This window comes from Colobus angolensis, unplaced genomic scaffold (genome assembly GCF_000951035.1).
Source record: "Colobus angolensis palliatus isolate OR3802 unplaced genomic scaffold, Cang.pa_1.0 Scaffold27, whole genome shotgun sequence".
NCBI classification, from domain to species: domain Eukaryota; kingdom Metazoa; phylum Chordata; class Mammalia; order Primates; family Cercopithecidae; genus Colobus; species Colobus angolensis.
The window spans coordinates 1,024,545-1,038,266 of NW_012115932.1; the positions used below are offsets into that span (position 1 = coordinate 1,024,545).

Genomic DNA, 13,722 nt, shown 5'->3' on the forward strand with positions numbered 1-13,722 from the left:
CACCCGCCTTGGTCTCCCAAAGTTCTGGGATTACAGACGTGAGCCACCACACCTGGCCCACAATCAATTTTAGAACATCTTCATTACCCCAAAAAGAAATCCCACACCCTTTGGCCGTCACCCCATAATACCCTCATCTCCGCCTGCATCCCAGCCCGAGGCGACCACTAAGCTACTTTGTGCCTCCATGGATTTGCCTATTCTGGACATTTCATATAAACTGAATCATACATGTGGTCTTTTGTGTCCATCTGGCTCTTTTCAGTTAGTGTGATGTTTTTAAGGGTCATCCACGTTACAGCATGTGTCAGAATTTCATTCCTTTTCAGGACTGAATACTATTCCATTGTATGGATATACCATATTTTATTTATCCATTCATCAGTTGATGGACTTTGATTTATTTCCACTTTGGGGCTATGATGAAGAAACATTGATCATTCACATACAAGCTTTTGTGTGGACATATGTTTTCATGTCTCTCAAGTAGAGACCTAGGAGTGGAATTGTTGGGTCAGATGGTAACCCCACCTTTAAGCCTTTAAATACCCCCTTAACTATTCTCTCACTTTGATCTTTGCACCCTAGAGTCTGTTTGCCCCACAGCAGCCAATGGGACTCTTTTAAAATATAATTCAGGCCATGTTATCTGGTCTCAGTTATATGTCTCCCCAACTCATGCAGTGCCCAAGCCTGAGCCCTCACAAAGGCCTACAAGAGCCAGTGCCCTGGCCCCATCTCTCTGTCTCCTTGTGCACTCACTCCAGTTCAGCCACCCTGGCTTCCTTCCCATCCCTGGAACACGCCTCAGGGCCTTCACACTGACCATTAAGTTACCCCGTATGCCTCTTTTTCCTCCTCTTTCAGCTTCTTTTTCTGAAAGTCACTTCTTGAGGATTCTGTCTCTGATCTTCTTCCTTAGAAGGACAACCCCTCTGAGCCCTTCTCCTCAAGCTTTCCTGCTTTATTTTTCTCCATAGCACATACCACGTTCTAATAGATCTATGCATTGTTTTCTGTCTTCTCTCACTAGAATGTAAATTCCTAGGCTGGGCATGGTGGCTCACACCTGTAATCCCAGCACTTTGGGAGGCCAAGGCAGGCAGATCACTTGAGGTCAGGAGTTCAAGACCAGCCTGGCTAACATGGTGAAACCCAGTCTCTACTGAAAATACAAAAAATTAGCTGGGCATAGTGGTGTGTGCCTGTAATCTCAGCTACTCGGGAGGCTTAGGCGGGAGAATCACGGGGGGAGGTTGCAGTGAGCCGGGATTGTGACACTGCACTCCAGCCTGGGTAACAGTGAAACTCAGTCTCAAAAAACAAACAAACAAAAAAACTAGAATGTAAGCTCCTGAAGGCAGAATTTACTTGCTTGTCTGCTTTTCTCTTTTGTTTCCTGCTCTACCCCAGGACCTAGAATGGTGCCTGGCACATAGTAGATGGCCATTAAATAGCTACTGGATGAATGAACCTTTTTCTCTCTGCATGTTTCTCTCACTCTTGGTCTCTACCGCCTTATTGACTGGTATCTGACACTGTTGTAGGTGCTGGGAATGCCAAAATAAATAAGATATAATGCTCAGCCAATGTATGTTGAATGAATGCATTGGTTTGAATCACTTGGGGGCAGGTTCCAGGCTCCCCTCTAGAAATTAGCTTTGGATTTAAGGACTCCTCTGAGAAAAATTGCGTGGCAGATTTGCCTTTCTCCAGAGGGCTGGCTCTAAGGAGGGCCCTAGAGGAGCCTGGACCCTGCCCCTACAAGACAGCACAGTGGGCCACCCCAGGGGATCTTACTCACTGCCCCTCTGCCCCCAGCGCAAGGCCATCGAGCGGTTCTGCAGCGAGGTGAAGCGGCTGTGCCACGCCGAGCGCAGGAAGGACTTTGTCTCTGAGGCCTACCTCCTGACCCTGGGCAAGTTCATCAACATGTTTGCTGTCCTAGATGAGCTAAAGAACATGAAGTGCAGCGTCAAGAATGACCACTCTGCCTACAAAAGGTCAGGGCAACCTCCCCCTCTCCCTTTCCCCAGCCGGGCCCCTCCTCCAGGGCTGCCTGCCAAGTGGAGGAAGAGGATGGAGCCCCTCTCACCTGCTCTTTCTTTGGTACCAAACTAGCCATCCCCCAAACACAGCGGGGCTCGGCCTGATTCAATGTGTTTTGAGGAACAGGGCATAGAGCTGGGCCTTGGAAGAACTTGATCTTTGAAGAGTTTTATGTCTTAAGATAGAATCAAATCCTCATTCCCCCATCTGTGGAGCAGCAGCGTTTTACATTGCCCCATGTAATATGGGACCAGTAAGATCATCACAGAATGGTTACATTAGTCATTTTCTGCAAGAATCATAAAGTCAATTCAAACAGTGTATGTAAAAGAAGGAAATGAATTGGCTTACAGACAGTCCAGGCACACCTGCACGCAGGCACTCAGATGATGATGTTAACCTGGGTGCCTTGAGCTCTCAGCTCGACCTCCTCCTCTACATTGGCTTCATTCTCAGGTCCGTGGAATCTTCCAGCAGCTTTCCTCAGGCCAGTGCAGCAACCCCAGCTTCTAAGGAAGGACGGGATGCTGCTTCTTCCAAATTAGTATTTGGAACTCTGAATATCCTCCCGGGGAGGATTGCCTTTGATTCAGCTTGAGTCATATGCTAAACCTTCTGTCAGTCACTGGAGGTGTAGAGGTGGGGATACCCTGATGGGATGGTTGCTCGCCTTTGGAGTTCAGGGTCTCTGCCAGCTCTTAAAAAGATTAGCCAGGAGAGGTGTCTCACACCTGTAATCCTAGCGCTTTGGGAGGCCACGGCAGGCAGATCACTTAAGCCCAGGAGTTCGAGACCAGCCTGGGAAACATAGTGAGACCCCCGTCTCTCTTTTTAAATTAAAAAAAAAAAAAAAAAAAAAAGAGGACTGAAAGTAGGGGAGGAGTCGTTCCAGAAACCAGTATACAGCCACCCAGAAGTCTCTTGAGAAGGATTTGCTGTGCCTCTGATAAAGGCATCTTCCTGGGCTGCAGGGTAACCAGAGAAAACAGACTGATTCTCACAAGTTTACCTTCCTGAGTCAACTGTGACATCTGGTGGTGTCCAGCAGGCAGGGCCCCATCTCAAGGCTGACTTAGAAGTTGACAGCTTTACAAAGTATTTTTGTTTTGTTTTGTTTTGTTTTTTTGAGATGGAGTCTCGCTCTGTCACCCAGGCTGGAGTGCAATGTGCAATCGCAACTTCTGTCAGGTTCAAGCGATTCTCTTGCCTCAGCCACCAGAGTAGCTAGGACTGCAGGCACCTGCCACCATGCCTGGCTAAGTTTTGTATTTTTAATAGAGATGAGGTTTCACCATATTGGCCAGGCTGGTCTCGAACTCCTGACCTTGTGATCTGCCTGCCTTGGCCTCCCAAAGTGCTTTTTATGGGTAGCTTATTGTATAATATCCTCTACCAAATTTTCCCCAGCTGCAGCCAGACTGCTTCTGTCATGGCCGCAAATGAGATTCTCTGCGGCCCAGCTAGGTCATGAGCCAGACGGGGTGTCTTGTCTGTTTTCACAGTTCATGATGACACAGGTGGCACCATCTCCGGGTTAGGCTGGGAAGTCAGGCAGCCGCAGCTTTCTCCCATCAAGTCCTGCTTGTGTTCCCTGTGCCCGTCATCCCGTCACCTAAAATTCTGTGAGGTTCCATAGACTTCTGTTTTCTATACAATGCTTTGCTTTGGAAATGTTGAAGTTTTCCTATAAATAATGGAATACACAACAGGTGCATTCTAGCATCCTACCTGCACTGCTTCTCCATAACTTACCATGCAGCCTCACAGGAGGTTACAGGAGGGTACAAGGATGATCATTTTACTCCCTGTTTCACCACTCCTGGCTGGTTGATGGGATGCTAGTTCCCCTTAAACTACCTGAGATTTCAGAGATTTTTAGTATATTCCCGCCTTTTAATTTAAGGGGTCCTTATTACAAGGGTGTAGACAGCCTCAAAGCAAATGACTTCAGAACACACTCTGTTTCGACATTAGCATTGCCTGGGATATTCAGAGCTCGTTAACTTCCAGGATGGTGTCACTCTGGGTTAGGTGGGCATGGGAGCCCGTGAGGCATGGTTTAGGCTGTTGTGCCTGGACCGTCCTCTCTGCAGCACCCACTATCTGTGTTTCAGGGCGGCACAGTTCCTGAGGAAGATGGCGGATCCCCAGTCTATCCAAGAGTCGCAGAACCTTTCCATGTTCCTGGCCAACCACAACAGGATCACCCAGGTGAGGGCAGACTCCTTGTTAGGCCTGACCTGGTGTCTCGGGGTTACAGGCAGGCATGTAGAGGTTGGGTAGACCACGAGCCCAAGCAGACAAGCTCAGTCTGCAGCTTCCGTCTCCACTGCCCTCCATGAGAGTGAAATGCAGCTGAGGACTTAAATCTGTCCTCCCAACCCCAGGTGGCCCATTCACCCTCTCCAGTTGTCATTCTCGTGAAGCCCTCTCAGCCAGTGCTCTGACCCTGCATCAGGGTTGAGAACGTGGGGTCTGTAGTTAGGCAGCCTTGCTTTCTAATCCTAGACCACCACTGACCCACTCTGTAAGACCTGGGGCCAATCTAAGCCTCAGTTTCCTCATCTATAAAATGGGTCTGTTATTTTGAGAATATTATGAGAACCCATCTCATAGGACTGTTGTGAGAAATAAATGATACCAGTATATGAAAAGTCCTTAGCATGCAGATCCTGACAGATGTTCAGGGCCTAGGAAGACATAGTTGTTATTGCTGCCACTGCTTTCCAGGGCACTCCCCTCAGCTGCCATTTTCCCATTTTGCCCAACATAAGCAAGACAAGTGATGCTGTCTGTCACTTCAGCCTAAACAGGCTCTAGCAAGAATGTCTACAGGACTCAGGACAAAACTGAGGGGATCCTCCATCTTCCAAGGGTATTCACGCTCAAATCCATATCATAGAGGCCCTTGGGTTGACAGGGCCCTTGCCACTCTTTGGTAACTGCAGAAAGCTGTTCAGTCACTGAGGCCTCAGGTTTTCTTTCTCTTGCCTGTGGGAAGTACCAGCAGTGTCCTTCTCTGCATACCCTGCAGGGTTCTGTTGGTCCCTTTGGAGAGAAAGGGCCTCGAGTGGGGACCTCAGATCCTTCTCTAATAGATGTTTTTCTACTGCTTTGTCCTGCTGGGAGGGAGACACCTGCCCCACTCCCCACCGCCAGCTCTCCTCCCCCGGGTGGGGTTTTGATGTCATTGTCTGAGAAGACATCCTAGATAAACCCACGTCCTCCAAGCTGAGCTGAAATGACAAGAAGCCTATTGCTGTAAAACTGAGCTGCTTTTTAGCTCAGGCCAGGAAAGCACTTTCTAACCATCAGAACCGCCTGGGAATTAAATAGAGGGATGAGTTCCTTGCCATGGGAGGTGTGCAGGAGTACTGTGGGGACATCGAGGAGAGGATTTAGGCATCAGGTGCCAGCTGGCATGCATGCTGCCCTCCCTGGAGCTGTGATTCCTGGCCATCAGTGGGGACCACACCTGCCAGCTCTGGGCCTTCTGCAGGGGTGCAGGTGAGGGCACAGGATACATGCGCTGCCTAACCTGAGGGTGGCGCTGCTGTTCAGTGTCTCCACCAGCAACTGGAAGTGATCCCAGGCTATGAGGAGCTGCTGGCTGACATTGTCAATATCTGCGTGGATTACTACGAGAACAAGATGTACCTGACCCCCAGTGAGAAACACATGCTCCTCAAGGTAAAACTCCCTTGAGGCCACACCCATGGGGCCTGGGCTTACCCTCTCACCTTCTTATTAAAAATCCTTTTTAAAAAACAATATTTCTTTTTCCTTAAACATTGATACAGATCTTACTGCACATAATGATTTGTAACCTGTTCCTTTCCTGTAGTATAATATACCATAGTCACCTTTCCAGAAGTCATTAAGGCTATTTCTACAATGTTATGTTTAATGACTGCCAAGTATTCCATTGTATTGGAACATTGTCATGTAACATTTCCCCTATGGTTGGATATTTGTTTGCTAAACTTCATTGAACACCCTTGTAGCAGTTTTTGTGCACATCTTTTTGTCAAGGCCAACTTCCTAGAAGAGGAATTGCTGGCTCAAAGGGAAAAACAGAATAAATCTCTTTTTTTTATTTATTTCAATAGTTTTTGGGGAACCAGGTGTTTTTTTGTTGCATGGAAAAGTTCTTTGGTGGTAATTTCTGAGATTTTGGTGCACCCGTTACCCAAGCAGTGTATGCTGTACCCAAAGTGTAGTCCCTCACCCACCTCCCTGCCTTTTCCCCAATTCTCCAAAGTCTATTATATAAATCATTCTTATACCTGGGCACCCTCGTAGCTTAGATCCCACTTATAAATGAGAACATACAACATTTGGTTTTTTCATTCCTGCATTACTTAACTTAGAATAGTAGCCTCCAACTCCATCCAGGTTGCTGTGAATGCCATTATTTTGTTCCTTTTTATGGCTTAGTAGTATTTCATGATGTGTTATAGAACACATTTTCTTTATCTGCTTGTTGGTTGATGGGCATTTAGGTTGGTTCCATATTTTTGCAATTGTGAATTGTGCTGCTATAAACATGTGCGCAAGTGTCTTTTTCATACAATAACTTCTTTTCCTCTGGATAGACACCCAGTAGTAGGATTGCTGGATCAAATGGTAATTCTACTTTTAGTTCTTTAAGGAATCTCCATACTAGAAAACAAAATAAATCTTCAAGCTTTTGCTACATTTTGCCAAAGTGATCACAATTGTTTCATCAGTTTACACGTCTCATTCGAAAATTGTCATATTTATTGTTTTGGAAAATCTGGAATATACCGCAAAGCATAAAAAAATTTACATCTCTCACAATCTCTTCACCAAGAGTTAACACTTTTAACATTTTCTTTTCCAAGGTGGAGTCTCATTCTGTCTCTCAGGCTGGAGTGCAGTGGCACAGTCGTGGTTCACTGCAGCCTCTAACTCCCAGGCTCAAGCGATCCTCCCACCTCAGCTTCCCGAGTAGCTGGAACTACAGGCGCATGCCACCACACTCAACTTTTTTTTAAAAATTTTTTTGTAGAGTCAGGGTCTTCCTATGTTGACCAGGCTGGTCTTGAACTCCTGGGCTCAAGCAATCTGCCTGCCTCAGCCTCCAAAATTGCTGGGATTACATGCATGAGCCACTGCGCCTGGTCTACTTTCAGCATTTTTATGCATGTCCTTCTAAGTTTTTTGCTATGCTTATATATTTTCAAAATTTGCAATCTGCATGACCATGTATCCATTTTATCTCATGTGACTAAATTTATTTGGCGATGTTATGCTGCTGTGAAATAATGTGATTTCCATGAGCCTTCCTTAACCATTATTCCATTGTTAGCTTAGGTTGTCTCTAACTGATAGCTCACAGTTGTAGCACTGACATGAACAGCCTTCTCCCATTTTTTTATACACGCTGCAGAGCCCCTTTTGATTCCATCCCGGATCCTTACCTCTCAACATTCTGGTGGTTTTTCCTTTTTTTTTCTCCTTCAGTGTCTCTCCTGCTATTCTGAGAATCCCAGCCCTGTGTTGGTGCTCCTGTCTTACATGTCTTAGCACCTCAATTAAGTTTGCAGGGCTGGGTGGCTTTGAGACTTGTTCACCCTGGCTTCCCCCCGACCCTCAGAAATCCAGAGAAGCCAGTCACAGTTCACACACCCCTCTCACCCCTGGTGCTTTGCCTGGGCGGTTGCTGTAACTTTCCACAAGCTAAGTCACTACCTACCAGCCCACCAAGTAGTCTTAATGCGGCTTTCAAATTCTCTGGCCCTCCACACTCGGACTTCTCTGCCTTCTTCCCTCTCTGTTCCCCGCCCTCTTCAATCTGGCCTTCACATGGTTTTGCCACATGAGTAGTTTGTATTAGTGAACTCAGATGCCACCATCTGGCACTGTCCGCTCTTATGCAGAAAAGGATGAAGTTCATTCTGCAGAACAAAAATATACCCACAGAGTGGCTCATGCCTGTAATCCTAGCGTTTTGGGAGGCCAAGGTAGAAGGATCACTTGAACCCAGGAGTTTGAGACAACACAGTGGAACACCAGCTTTATAGACAAATACAAAAATTAGCCAACGGTGGCGTGCATCTGTAGTCACAGCTTGTCAGGAGGCTGAGGTAAGAGAATCGCTTGAGCCCAGTAGGTTGAGGCTGCAGTGAGCCGTGATCATATCACTGCACTCCAGCTTGGGCGGGGTGGTGGGGGAACAGAGTGAGACCATCTCAAAAAAAAAAAAACAAAAAAAACAAAGCAAAAACAAACAAACAAAAAACGACAGTAAATGCACCCACAGAGGAAGCAACCCTAGCAGTACCCTGCTGCATCCTATTCATGTCAGACGAGAAATAGAGGCACGGAGAGAAGTGACTTTCTCACAGTCACACAGCTGCTCAGGCCCCCTTCTGCACCATTTTAAAAGGAGCAAAACAAGCCAGCATTCAAGAAACTGTTAGAAGGATTGGAATCAAGAATGTCAACCCACTCAGAGGGCAAATTCAGGAAGTTTTTTTTTTTTTTAAAGTCACCAGCGGCTTCTTGGAAACCTTTACATTGTCCTTTCTGTGGAGAAAGAGGTGGATACTTTCACATTCACTACCTGTTCAAGTATTCATCAGATGCCTGTGTTGTGCCCCACCCTGGGATACAGCAAGGAGCTAGGAGCAGCCCTTTCTCTCAGAAAGATCTAAATGCGGAAATTTTGTCAACAGATTCTGTTCAGCTCCTGTCTCTGCTGCTTAGCTATGTGGCCTTAGCGAGCTGTCTAACCTCCTTGTGTCTCTGATTCCTCATTTGTAGAATAAGGTTATTGCAGAGAACTTGACTTGAGAAAATTATGCTTATTAATGCTCTGAGCACAGACTCAGGCCCATAGTAAGGGCTGAAGAAGTAGCTGCCATGGTAATACACTGAATTTCTTGTTGAAATTAGACTTCTATTTCCTGCCTTTATTTGAAGATGCATAGGTTTTTATAATATAATGTGCATCTCTACCGGGTGTGTGTGTGTGTGTGTGTGTGTGTGTGTGTGTGTGTGTGTGTGTGTGTGTGTGTGTGACTTACCTTTTTGTTTTTAAACTTTTCCAGCGGATGTGATTAGTTTCTATGCTGTGCCCCCTTCTCATTCTAGGTGATGGGCTTTGGCCTCTACCTAATGGATGGAAATGTCAGTAACATTTACAAACTGGATGCCAAGAAGAGAATTAATCTTAGCAAAATTGATAAATTCTTTAAGGTCAGCAACTGGGGCTGGGGCTGGGCAGAGGGCTGAGGTTACCAGAGCTCAGATGTCTTTGGGGGAAAGGGATGAAATTAGCCAGAAAATTGTCAGGTTTTTTTAATTGAGCTGTAGCTCCAAAGATCCCAAGAGTAGGAAGAGGGAGAGAATAGAACAGCAGGGCCTCCAGCTGCCATCGATGGAGGCATTTATGCCCTAGAAGGCTGTTGCATGAAAGCCACACATAGTTCCAAGTTTCAGGATTCAGCTGGGATTTGGCTAGAAGGAAGCCCTGTGCTTCTTTTTGAATGCTGCTTTTTTTTTTTTTTTTCCTGAAGTCCCTTGTCACTTAAAGAGGTGCATGCCAGAAGACAGCACCTGCTCTAATTTCCAGTATAAATCAGAGCTCGCAGAAGTAGAATGATTAAAGACTGGATTTTAAATTGGTTTACATTTGCAGAATCACAGCCTCTCACTTGGTACATCAGGGGCCACCTCAGCTTGCCCTTACCTCTGGATGGAATGCCTCAGCAACATCCGTCATATACTCACTCTATTTCAGTGCCTCTGAGAGTTGATCTTTTGGCTCCAGATCTTAAAAATTTGCAGTTAAACTAAGCCTCTTAGAATTTTGCAAAGGAATCTTACACTTTGGAATTAACTTCCCATGTTCTCAATGTATTCTAGCATTGGGCACTGTGGGCATGGAGCAAGCCTGAGGGGTCAGACATGGGAAAGCCCAGATTAATATTCACAGCAAAACTCCTTAGTGGTGTGACATGCAGGGCACTAGATTGGGCCTGAGTCCCATTGACTCTTCAAGGTTAAGGAAAAGGAACATAAGTCACTAAGAGGAATTCTGTGCCTTGGCTTTGCTTGTTTTCAAGGGTGGAACTTTTACTTTTCTCTAGAGTTGCCCCAGATGAAAATAGGACTCGTTTTGGGAGACCCTTGCAAAATCTTCCTAAGTCAGCATGAATGAGATGAGGGTCGAAGAAAGAGAATACAACCTTTCCCTTGGCAGGTCTGGGTATAAGTCTGGCTCTGCCACTTAATAGCTGGATGACTTTGGGAAAGTCGCTAAATCACTCTGAAACTGAGTTCCAAGTCTGGAAAATGTGAATACCAAGGGTATGGGCTCTGTAGGGTTCCCTGGAGGATTCAGTGGGGTTACAATAGATAACTCAGAGCCCTGGGTTGTATAATCCTGGCTTCTTCTAGCTGGTCTGACTTTGTGAAAAATCACTTAAGCTGTTTAAGCTTCAGTTTCTTCTCTGAAATGGGAATGATGATAGTACAGACTTCACAGGGCTCTTGTATGACTTGAGATACTGTTTTTAAAGTGCTTGTCTTAGTACCTAGTGCATGAGAAGCACACAATAAATACCAGCCTCCCTGCCATTTGCCTTGGTTTTTGGTCTAGAGTTGTCTGCCCTCTGGTGTTAGGTATTACTATGGTTTTAATTGCTTTGCAAGTACAGACTCTCTTAGGAAGACTAACAGCACTCAGACACCTGCTTCTAGCCCAGAATTCATAGCAGCAAGGATGCTTTAAACCAGGGAAGATTGGAGCGGAAAGGACCCTGCACTGGGCAGCCATCCATCCAGTCCTTGGCCTTCACCCATGCTGTTGGCTGAGTGACCTTGGACAAGTCACTTTGCCTCTCTGGGCTCCATTGCCTAGAACATAGAGTTGGTTGGAGGCAGGGGAGGACCTGTACATGACTAGGGTTCCTTTTGACTTCAGAGTCACGTGGTAGCATCATTGGAAGCAGAAACTAGGGGTCGGCCCCCAGGCATACACAGAGGCCTGCCTCCCCCGGTGGGGTGGCAGCGAAGGCGGCCACCCCAGCCCCTCCTCAGCATCTCACGAGCTGTGTTTGCTTCCTTTGCAGCAGCTGCAGGTGGTGCCCCTTTTCGGCGACATGCAGATAGAGCTGGCCAGATACATTAAGACCAGTGCTCACTATGAAGAGAACAAGTCCAAGTGAGTGCCTGCCGTAATGTCTCTCGGCTCCCGCGAGGATGCCCAGCCCGGGCAGGGAGCTGAGGGGCCACTTCAGCCCCTCCTCCCTCCCCAGAGTCCTGGGCAGGTGGATTCCATCAGAATACAGGTGCCGGCCGGAGGGGAGCCGCGAGGGTGCTCTGAGCCCTTTTGTATCCGCCCTTTGCTGCCAGGTTCAAAAGGGCTCAGAGCACAGCCACGCCCCTTGTCCAGCCCAGCAGTGACTCGCACGTCCTTGCAGCAGGACAGCAGAAGTCCACCTCCTCCTCTGGAGGAGTGGCCAGCCCTCAGTGGTCCGATGAGGAGAGGTGGCGTTGTTCCTCCTCATGCTGATTCTCTCAGGTTAGATGACCATGTGCTAAGTCCATCGTGGAGTCGTGAATTGGGTGGGCAGCCTCACCTTCGGCCACTTTATAAACCACAATTCTAGGTCATCTATACAAAGGCCTGGGGTGTCAGTGCCTTACTGAAGTTGGGGGGCTCCAACCTCGGCTGCCCCTTTGGTCTCTGAGGCTGTTAGGGAGGTTCCTTCTGTGTGCTTCTCACCCAGAGTTGTGGCTTTTCCACACAGAGGGGAACCAGCTGTCCTTTAGTCAAGGGTGAGTGTATTGGCATCTTAAAAAGATACAAATGGGGTGTCCTTGAACTGCATCTGCCTGGAGCCTCTGCAAATGAGTGTCCGAAGGAAAGCTCATGTAGTCGCTTCATCACCCTCTGGCTGCTAGCGCGTGAGGGGGTTTTGCAGGAAAAACAGGGAATGGAGAATGTGAACTCATTCCTCACTTTTCCCTGCCTGACTTCTCGACCAGCTGAAGCTGGCTGGGAGCAGAGGCTGGGGGAGTGACTGGGGCGGGGTGTGAGGGGCTGCGTGCTCCCCTCTCCACAGGTAACTCTCTGAGTGATACTGAAGGGAGGCCTGAGGAAGGCTGTCACTTTCTGCCATTCTTATGAGGGGCATGTCAGGGCTCCTTTTGAAATACTAAATTCTCCCTAGAATCTTTTTTCTGCCTTGTCTGGTGCTTGTGCTTCGTCTGTCTGCTGGGTCTCACCAGCACCTGAGGGTAGAAGAGGGGGTGGTGGTTTTTCTCTTGGGCATGGAGAGTGAAGATGTTCGTTCATTCATTTCCTCTCTGACTTAGGATGGTTTTCCTAATGACATCTTTTCACAAGGAGTGGAAAAGAGGCGGAGGGAAGGAGGAAAGAGAGTGGAGAGAGAAGGAGAGAAGGGGGCGAAAGGTAGAGGGGGTGGGTGGAGGGAGGGGCCGCCCCCATGTCTCCGAGTGACCCTGGCTTCCCCCACCATGTGTGCTTCCATGTTGCCAGGGCACTGTTGGAAAAGAGGCACAGTCACATTCAGATTTCCGCAATCTCAGCCCAAAGGCCCCCCCCAAAGCCAGCTTCAACTGCAGAGTGTCTGTGCTGTCAGAGTGGGTAGGCTGGTTTTGGAGGTTGCCCACCTTGCTTTTTCTGTGCTTGGATTCCACCCCTTTGTAGCCCTAGAGACGCTGTCTTCCCTCCCTTCTCACATTACTGGTAAGTATTATGGACCAGGTATCTGGAAAGGCCTGCAGTTGGGTCCTAGATGAGGCCAGCCCCAAGGAGGAGGAGGAGGAGGAGGAGGAGGAGGAAGGACTGTTCCACTAGGCCTGAAGCTCCCACCGTGTTGGACTTAGCAGGCTTTCTTGCTGAGGTGGCTGGGATACCATTTGGTGTCACCCAGGGGAGTTGGCCATGTGGGCTGAGCACCAGGAGCAGCTAATGCCTGTCCCACCCAGGCGCCTGAGGCTGGGACCCTCTCCGACCCCATAATTTTCTACCCAGGTGGACGTGCACCCAGAGCAGCATCAGCCCCCAGTACAATATCTGTGAGCAGATGGTTCAGATCCGGGATGACCACATCCGCTTCATCTCCGAGCTTGCTCGCTACAGCAACAGTGAGGTGAGCACACAGGTTGCTGGGAAGCAGGCCCATGGGCCCAGGGCCAGAAGGGGTAAGGAGCAGCCAGGAAAGAACGTGGATCCACGGAACACTGGAGAGTAGGAGGAAGGGAGGCAGGAGGGTAAAGTGGCCAACAGCAGGGGTTTTAGAGCCAAGCAGACTGGGGTGAATTCCGGTGGTGCTGCTGCCCTTTGCAAGTTACTCAACATCTCTCTGCTTCAGTTTCCTCATCTGTGAAATGAAGGTGATAACAGTATCTATCCTGAAAGGTTCATTGAGAGGATAAAAGATATGGCAGATAATAAAGGCCTGGTGATGGTTAGTTCTGCCTGTACATGGTAAGTGATGCAAACCATCGCCACGCTGGATGGCAAGAAAACAGAACACTCATACTCATAACATTACCTAAATGTTTTTAAACTACACAGCAATAAATTATCATTGTAAAAAAAAATCACGAATATACTTAAGAGCAGATGAAGGTCATAAAAATCTCCACTAATACCAATAATTACATTTCGCT

At 47.7% G+C, this 13,722-nt stretch overlaps 1 protein-coding gene across 3 annotated transcripts in view; it reads left to right on the forward strand.

Annotated features, from left to right (window-relative positions):
- The window catches only part of CYFIP2 (cytoplasmic FMR1 interacting protein 2), a 131,938-nt gene that overhangs the window by 30,307 nt on the left and 87,909 nt on the right, over positions 1–13,722 (forward strand). For all 3 annotated transcript variants that reach the window (XM_011947677.1, XM_011947678.1, XM_011947679.1), the window contains 6 exons: positions 1,822–2,003; positions 4,164–4,260; positions 5,611–5,739; positions 9,169–9,273; positions 11,151–11,242; positions 13,082–13,199. In XM_011947677.1, coding sequence (XP_011803067.1) covers positions 1,822–2,003; positions 4,164–4,260; positions 5,611–5,739; positions 9,169–9,273; positions 11,151–11,242; positions 13,082–13,199 — 723 coding nt within the window. The remainder of the gene's footprint in view (positions 1–1,821; positions 2,004–4,163; positions 4,261–5,610; positions 5,740–9,168; positions 9,274–11,150; positions 11,243–13,081; positions 13,200–13,722) is intronic.